The sequence below is a fragment of the Artibeus jamaicensis genome, unplaced genomic scaffold (assembly GCF_021234435.1).
Source record: "Artibeus jamaicensis isolate MK-2021 breed Jamaican fruit bat unplaced genomic scaffold, CSHL_Jam_final contig_477, whole genome shotgun sequence".
Taxonomy (NCBI): Eukaryota; Metazoa; Chordata; class Mammalia; order Chiroptera; family Phyllostomidae; genus Artibeus; species Artibeus jamaicensis.
In genome coordinates, this window is record NW_026521854.1 from 8,492,855 (window position 1) to 8,502,128 (window position 9,274).

At 42.5% G+C, this 9,274-nt stretch overlaps 1 protein-coding gene across 1 annotated transcript; it reads right to left on the reverse strand.

Annotated features, from left to right (window-relative positions):
• Positions 1–1,780: 1,780 nt before the first annotated feature.
• LOC119047574 (olfactory receptor 1361) lies at positions 1,781–2,716 on the reverse strand. The gene has a single exon (XM_037143024.2). It carries the CDS (start codon positions 2,714–2,716, stop codon positions 1,781–1,783), a length of 936 nt encoding a protein of 311 aa, XP_036998919.2.
• Between the last annotated feature and the right edge of the window lie 6,558 nt (positions 2,717–9,274).

The window sequence follows — 9,274 nt, forward strand, 5'->3', positions numbered from 1 at the left end:
AGCAAGAAAATGAGAGAAGGTTGTTTAAATTCTCACCTGCTGAGACCTGTGAGCCCAAGACCCTCCTCATTTCTGAAGGGATGCTATGTGAAAAGTGTTAAAGTAGCAGTAGCACTAAACCAAAATGTTCTCAGAGAGTGATCAGAAGGACAGAAGGAACTAAAAAGGGAATACCTTTTGTGAGCTATTTAATGTGTCTATGGGCCAAGCAAAGCCACCCTGAAAAGCTTTGCATTTCAACTAATATTCAACAAGGGATCCAAAAACACCGGTTGGGAAAAGGACAGTCTCTTCAACAAATGGTTTTGGAAATACTGGATAAACATATGCAGAATAATGAAACTGGATCCCTACCTCACAGCACTCACTAAAATTAACTCAAAATGGATCAAAGACTCATATATATAAAACCAGCTACCATAAAACTCCTAGAAGAAAAAGAAGGAAAGAGGCTTCTTGATATTGGTCTGGGCAATATTATTTTTTGGACATGACACCAAAGCCACAAACAACAAAACCCCAAATCAACAAGTGGAACTATATCAAATTCAAAACCTTCTGCACAGCCAAAGAAACAACAAAATGAAAAGACAACCTACAGAGTGGGAGAAAATTTCTGCAAACCATATATTGGAGAAGGGGTTACAATCCAAAATGTATAAAGAACTTATACAACTTAATAATAAAAAACGTAAAGAATTTGATTGAAAATCAGCAAAATTAGATAGAAAATTTTCCAGAAAAGACATCAAAATAGCCAATAGGCACATGAAATGATGCTCAACATCCCTGATCATCAGGGGAAAGCAAATCAAAACCACAGTGAGATATCACCTCACACCTTTAGAATTAATGTCATCAAGAAAATAAAAGAAAACAGGTGTTGCCCAGGATGTGGTAAATAGAGAATCCTTATGTATTGTTGATGGAAATGTAAATCAGTGTAGCTGCTATGGAAACAATATGGAGTTTCCTCATATGACCCAGCAATTTCACTTCTGAATATATACCCAAGGGAAATGAAAACAGGATTTTGAAGAGATATATACACTCCTATGTTTATTGTAACATTACTCCCAGTAGCCAAAATGTGGAAGCAACCTAAACGCCCATCAATAAACTAATGGATAAAAAAGGAAGTGGTATGTACTTGTATATTTAAATGGAATATCATGTAGCCACCAGAAAGGAGGATATCCTGACATTTGCAATGACATGGATGGGCCTTGAGCACATTATGCTGAATGAGATAAGTCAGAGAAAGACAAGTAGAGTATGAAATCACTTTTATGTGTAATCTAAAAATATCAAGCTCATGGAAAGACAGAGAATGGTGGTTACCAGGGGAAGGGGGTTGGGAGAACATGGCTGATGTCATTTAAGGATACAGACTTTCAGTGAGTAGTAAATAAGCCATAGAGATCTAATGCACAGTAAAATGAATATAAACAATACTGTACTACAACCATCAAACTTACTAAGAGGATAAAACTTCATTATTTCAACCACTAAAGGAAAAAGGGAATTATATAAAGTGACAAGTACTAAATCACTACAACAGCAATCATCTTACAGTATATAATTATATCAAATTAACATATTGTATACCTTAAATTCACACAATGTTATATGTCAAATGTATTCAAAATATATTAAAATACTTACATGAATAATAATTTTGTTTCTACCTTTAAAAAAGAGAAATAAGAAAAGCCACCGTGAGCTCTAACATTGGGAAGCATTAGTTTATTTCAAAAGCAATAGGGTATAAAAAGAGTCTTCAAACAGACTTAGCAAAGTGGTTCTTGCTGAGTACTTTCCTGAGGGCCCTCTTCAGCTCTCGGCTCCGCAGGCTGTAGATGAAGGGGTTCAGCATGGGGGTCACCATGGTGTATATTATGGAGGCTGCCATGTCTGTCTGGGTGGTGTGTGTGGATGTGGGGTTGAAGTAGACCCCAGCGACAGTCCCATAGAAGAGAAAGACGACACAAAGGTGAGAGCCACAGGTGGAGAAAGCTTTCCACTTCCCCCGGGTGGAGGGCACCTTCCACACAGCCACAGCAATAGGTGTGTATGAGGCCACGATGCACGCAAAAGGGACCAGAACCACCAAGCCCCCGAGCACCAACACCAGAATCTCATTAACTTGTGTGTCAGAGCAAGAGAGCTTGATTAAAGTGTTGATGTCACAGAAGAAGTGTGGAATCCTATTGGAGCAAAAGGACAAGTGGGTCATCAGAATAGTGTGGACCATGGAGAAGAGGTTTGCCAAGACCCAGGGTACCGCCACCAGCAAGGCACACCGAAGGACACTCATGATTGTCATGTAGTGCAGCGGGCAGCAGACGGCCAGGTAGCGGTCATAAGCCATGGCCGAGAGAAGGATGCTGTCTGCGCCCCCAAAGGCGAGGAAGAAGTACATCTGAACCAGGCAAGCGGCAGAGGAGATGGTGGTGTTCCCACAGAGGTGGTTCAGCAGCATCTTGGGGATGGTGGTCGAGGTAAAGCAAATGTCAAGAAGAGACAAGTTGCTGAGGAAGAAGTACATGGGGCCATGGAGGTAAGGGTCCGAGACGATGGCCAAGATGGTGAGCAGGTTCCCCAGGCACCCAACCAGATACAGGCTGCAGGACAGCCCGAAGAGCACCTGCTGCTGCAGGGGCTGCTGGGAAAGGCCGAGGAGGATGAATTCGGAGACTTGGGTCTGATTGTCCATGTCTGGGCGGTTCTAAAACCTGAGGCAAGGGCATCAACAGTGGGCGGGCTCTTGGGGAGGAAACGAGTTACCTCATTGCTGCCCTTTCTGTTCCTCTTTCCAGGTTTATCTCAACTTCTCTGACCCGCAGTTTCCTCCTTTGTTATATGGGATTAATAATTCTTACCTGTTAGGATTGTTATAAAGATTAAGTGAGAAAAACACATCAAAGGGGTTATATTTCTACCTGACATATTATATGGACATTATTTTTTTATCAGTGGAGCTCTCAGTGATGCTATCAAAATAGTGCCATAAATTAGCTTGACTATGGCAATGATTTTACAGTGTATCAACACATCAAGGTTTGCACCTAGTCATATGTAATTTTTTATTTATTTATTTTTAGAGAGAGGAAAAGAGTGGGAGAAAGAGAGGGAGAGAAACATTGATTAGGTGTCTCTCGTACACTCCCTGACCTGGGACCAGACTCACAACCAAGGCATGTACCCTGGCCAGGAATTGGACCAGTGACCTTGCAGGATAGCACTCAACCAACTGAGCCACACTGGCCAGGGCTAATCATATCTCATAGTAAACAGTCAATTATACCTCAGTAAAGATGGGGAAAGAGAAATAAACATATAATAAGTAACATCAAGATTTTCAGGATTTAAAAAAATAAAAATAAATAATAGTGTTACAAGGGCATCAACTACAAAGCCAGACAGCCTAGGTTTAAATCCCAGCTCTGCAACTTACTAGCTGTGTGACATTAGGCAAGTTACTCAACCTCTCTGTGCCTTGGTTTTCCATCTGTAAAATTAAGATAATAATAATATCTGCCCCACAGAGTTGTTGTGAAGATGTGATGGGTTAATATGTAAAATGTTTTTTCCTCTTGCATGTTCTTTTATTTTTTTAAATTTAATTATTGTTCAAGTACAGTTTTCTGTCTTTTACTCCCATCCCAGTCCACCCCCCATGCTCCCTACCTCCTCCTCTTGCATGTTCTTTTATTTATTTTTTTAAATTTTATTTAGTTATTTTTCAAGTACAGTTTTTTGTCTATTTTTCCCATCCCAGCCTCCCCCGCCCCTTGCTCCCCACCTCCCTCCCATTTCCACCCCCCTTAGTTCTCGTCCCTGTGTCCTTCCTATTTGTTCCTCCAAATCCCTCCCCCTTTTCCCCCTTAACTTCCCTTCCTTCTCCCCTCTGGTCACTATCCCCTTGTTCTCTATTTTAGTGTCTTTGGTTTTTTTTTTTTCTGCTTGCTTGTTTGTTTTGTTGTTTAGCTTCCTGTTAAAGGTGAGATCATATGGTATTTGTCTTTCAGCACCTGGCCTATTTCACTCAGCATAATGCTTTCCAGTTCCATCCATGTTGTTGCAAAAGGTAGTAGCTCCTTCTTTCTCTCTGCAGCATAGAATTCCATTGTGCATATGTACCACAAATTTTGGATCCATTCATTTACTGATGGGCACCTAGGTTGCTTCCAACTCTTGGCTATTGTAAATTGTGCTGCTATTAACATTGTGGTGCATAGGTTCTTTGATATTGATGTTTTAGGGTTCTTAGGATATAATCCCAGCAGTGGAATATCAAGAAAATCTTAGAGGACTTCAAGAAAGATATTGACAGCAACACAATTGTAGTAGGGGATTTGAACACCCCACTATCAAAAATGGACAGATCTTCCAAACAAAGTATCAACAAAGATATTGTGGCATTAAACAACACCCTAGAAGAAATGGACTTAACTGATATATATAGAGCCCTTCATCCCAAAGAAGCTAAATACACATTCTTTTCAAATGCACATGGAACATTTTCAAAGATAGACCACATGATAGGTAAAATGTTGAACCTTATATATTTTTCTGAGAGTTAAGATTTCTTAGAACAGACAAGGGATCACCAGAGGCAGGGTGTTGGTGGGGGGTGGGGGTCAGTGGGCAAAATAAATAAAGGGAATCAAAAAGTATAGATCTCCACTTTAAGGTAAATAAGTCCTGGGGATGTACTGTACATCATGGCAACCATAGTTAACAATATTGTATTGTATATTTAAAAGTTGCTAAGAGTACACCTTAAAAGTTCTCATCCCAAGAAAAAACCCCATAACTATGTGTGGTGATGGACAGTAACTAGACTTATTGTGGTGATCATTTTCATAAAATATGCAAATATATTATGTTGTACACCTGAAACTAATACTGTTGTATGTTGATCATACCTCAATTTAAAAAATCTCTTAGTGTTTGAGAGCAGGAGCTCTGGGGTCCTGATGAACCCTGTTTGAATGCCATTCCTGACACTTATTAGCCATATAAGCCAGTGAAAGGCAAGCCCAAAGACTCAGTTTCCTGAGAGAATTAAGTGAAAAATGAGTGTGTTCTGTAAAGAATGCTTTTTTTGAAAAGGTGCCACTCTGGAATGTACCAATAACGCATCTTTCACACCGCTTATGTCCCTTCTTCGGCTGTGGGAGCATGCGATTCATTGTGTCCTGAGGCAGGTTTTTTCTGAAGGGAGCTAATTTTCCTCATTCTGTGTTTCTTAATATCAATCTTAGAGACAAAGGATCTTAATTGGTCCACAAATTCTGGCTTCATGCACCAGGTGAAACTTGCCTAACCTTGAGCCTGGCCTCCCTTGGACAGCCCATTGCCTCTGACAGCTCTGTGTCAGGTTAGGCTAAATTATGCTGCAGTAACATACACACCCCAATCTCAGTGGCTGACTGCAATGAAGGCTTATTTCTCACGCAGGCTACATGTGCATCACAGGGGGCTATGACTGTGCCCCTCTGTGATGAATTCCCTCCAGGACTCAGGTAGGTGGACAAACCTTTGTCTGGGACACTGCTGATTATGGCAGCAGTGGGAAAAATGAATTGTATGTTGGGTCCTAAGTGCTTCTGCCAGGACACACCCTGCTCTCACCCTCACTCACATGTCTATGGCTAAGCCTGGTGTCAAGGGGTAGAGAGGTAGAAATCTCTCCCAGGGAGCAGCAGCAAATATATGTGAAAAATAATAGACTCTACAAAGCTTTGCAGTTACCATCCTATTCTTCTTAAGGCTGAGGAGAGGAGTGCATGCATTTCTCTGCAAGACAACATACCTGGTCTTTGTATCGCTGGAGTCCTATGCTCAGAACCCAGGAGAGCTGTTGACCCTGAAATCCACACACTGGACTCCACATCAGGCTCAAGGCACATTTGAGGCATAAACGTATTTATAATACAGGTGGTAGCTGTCTTGATGCAAAGGACTCTGTCATCCTCCACACTTCCTTTACTCATTTCATTCAGTGATTGAATTTCTGGGTCCAGCATCCACTTCTCTTCAAACTTCTACTTGATTATCCTGTTGTTTCCTGAGCGTCACTCCTGGACACCTCCTTCCCCAGCCACTCAGTCTCACGAGGTCCAAAATGGGATCTCCCCCACCAGAGCTGCTGAGGTGTGCACTGCACACCTGGGGGCCACACACTGCACAATTCCACCAGGGATACAGGCTGCACAGCCCTAGCCAGCACAACCAACTCCTCTCTTGCCTTTCACATGGCATTGACTCCTGATTTGTGCATTTAAAACATCATCTTCATCTCTTGGACAGAAGTAGAGAATTTATTTCCAAAGTGAGTATCAGGCCACCTGATCCAGGCCACCATCATCTCCCACCTGGATGATCCATCGTGGAGTGGGCTCTCCATGGCCACTGTCGGCCCCTGCAGTCCTTTTGCATACTGCAGCCAAAGGGACAGTGAAATGTAGGTGGCGTCTTTCCCCACGTCACCCTGCCTGGTTCACCACTGCTCCTCTCACTCCCAACACCCTCAGTTTTCATCTTCCTGGCTCTGTGTCCTGTCTTGGAGCCTTGTACCTGCTGCTTCCTCTCACCTCCATTGCTTTCTCTTCTGCTTCCTAATGCCCCTCTTTTGAGTAGAGCTGAGGGGCTCTCAGCCTGGACACTACTGACATTTGGATCCAGATCCTTTGTTTGTAGTGGGGGTGCCCTCATGCAGTATTGTAAAAAGCTAATCCCTGGCCTCGACCCACTGGACGCCAGAAGCACCCCCTCTCATTCTAGTTGCAATAAGCAAAAATGTCCTGAGGCCACCTGGGAAGGGCTCAGAATCCTCCCCCACCACCTCAAGGATCACTGATATAGATTAAAGTCCATGAACTCTTTCCTCCTGTAGCACTTGCTCAGGCTTTGAGCAGGACCATGACTTTTTTGGATGCAACCCACCTTTGAGCTAATAACCACTTGGCATACATCATTCCACTGAGTTCTCCACAACCCCACAAGGCAGCCACACTTTAACTCCTGCTTGGAACTAGGATCCCATCTAGGCTCCAGTTCTGGTGTCCACTCTCTTGACCAGTTCCCAATAATGCTGCCCACTGGTGAGGCTCTGTGCAGAGCACCTTGACTCCTCATGGGTGAAACTGAGCAGAGAGCACCTCAGCCCCTGAGGGGGAGTTCCAGGGCAAGTAAGACCACTCCCCTATACTCGTTTACCTCACACACTTACTTGACCAACAACTTCTGTGCCTCCATCAGACGCCAGGACCTCTTAGCCCCCAAGTAGTGTGTTTCCAGGGGCTTGGGACTGCTGCCGCCTCAGGTTTGACTTGTGGCTATGGAGGAGGGATCTGCTTTCTCTGGGAGCACACAGAAGAGCCACTGCATCAGGTTTATACCAGACCCCGTGGCCCCCAGGGCGTATGCCCAGAGAACCTCATTAGAATGAACACAGTGAACTCATCTTCCCTAATGGGGCCTTTGAGCCTGGCACACTGGTGGGAAAGGATTTTTGTCTCAAGAGCATCTTTCTTTAAACCTGTCTCTCCCGGTTGACAGAGAATAGAATGTACCAAATTTTCCTAGGAATAAGTTTTTTTCTTAAAGATTATATTTATCTATTTTTTAGAGAGAGGGGAAGAAAGGAATAAGAAAGAGAGGGAGAGAAACATCAATGTGTGCTTGCTCCTCACATGCCCCCAACTGGGGACACAACCCATAACCCAGGTATGTGCCCTGACTGGGAATCGAACTGGTGACACTTTGGTTTGCAGGCCTGCACTCAATCCACTGAGCTACACAGCCAGGGCAGCTAGGAAATATATTAGGACTAATAATGGTTTAGTATGTTAAGTATTTTTTATGTGGTTGGAGCTGTGGCAAGCATACAGTGTCCTATAACCCTCACAAAAGCCCACCAAGGAAGGAAATGAGAGTCTCACCTGCCCGTCACCACGCAGCTTGAAGAGGCAGATCTAGGACCCAATTTAGGCTCCAGAGCAAAACCAGTGAACATACATGGCCCTGAGCATACACACAAAGAGGTTTTAGTTTCCTCTGTCTGTATGGATGAATACTATTGCACTGTATGTGTATAATCCAAAAGTTTCTAGTGTGTTCACAGAGTTTTGCAATTACTACCATAATCAATTTTAGGATATTTTCACCAAAAAAGAAGCTCTGTACATTTTAGCACTCACCTCCAATTTTCCACTTCTCCTCCAGGTTCAGGAAATCACTAATCTTCCTTCTGTCTCTACAGATTTGCCCAATGTGGACTTTTCATATACATGGGATTATACAGACTTTTGGTCTGGTTTCTTTCACTCACTCTAATGTTTGCAGATTCATCCAAGTTGTAGCATGTATCAATAATTGAATATATGAAGATTGTTCAGAAGGTATCCAGCCATGTAATATATAAAAATAGAGACATTTATTGAAGAAGACACAAGCAAGATACAAGAAACATTGTACAGCCCTGGCTGGTGTAGCTCAGTGGACTGAGCGCAGGCCTGCGAACCAAACAATCACTGTTCGATTCCCAGTCAGGGCACATGCCTGGGTTGCAGGCCAGTTCCCAGCAGGGGACGCATGAGAGGCAACCATACACTGATATTTCTCTTCCTCTCTCCTTCCCTTCCCCTCTAAAGATAAATAAATAAAATCTTTAAAAAAAAAAAGAAACTTTGTACCTAGGACAATGATGCCTCAGTCCCCTTCAAAGTAGGCATCTTGGGACCTCACACAGTTGTCCCAAGTGCCATCATTTATATTTTTCTAGGAATATATTTTGCCTAAGATTATAAATATACTGGTGTAAAACTATATTCTTGCATTACCTTTTTATCGAGATATATTATACATATACTAGAGTGTATAAAACATTTGTACACATTTTAAATGATAATAACAAAACACTTTATAATTAGCATGCACATTAAGAAATAAAATACTACCCAAAAAACCAAAGAGAAACTATAGGTTCATTAGGATCATAAGTGAAAGTCTAATGACTACATTTTTAGCATCTTTTCATGTACTGGCATCTGCTACAAGGTGGATAAATCTCAAAAATATCATGGTAACTGAAAGAACCCAGACGCTTACCTGGTAACAAGGAATCACTTGTGTATGAAATGTCTGGAACAGGCAAATCCACAGAGACAGAAAGTAGATTCATGGTTGCCAAGGGCTGGAGGGAAGGGAGAGTAGGGAGAGTCTTCTGAGATGGGATCTCCTTGTTGGGGTGATGAAAATGCTC

Excerpts from the sequence above, each read along its gene's own strand:
- LOC119047574 (XM_037143024.2), bottom strand. The coding sequence starts at position 2,716 with ATGGACAATCAGACCCAAGTCTCCGAATTCATCCTCCTCGGCCTTTCC.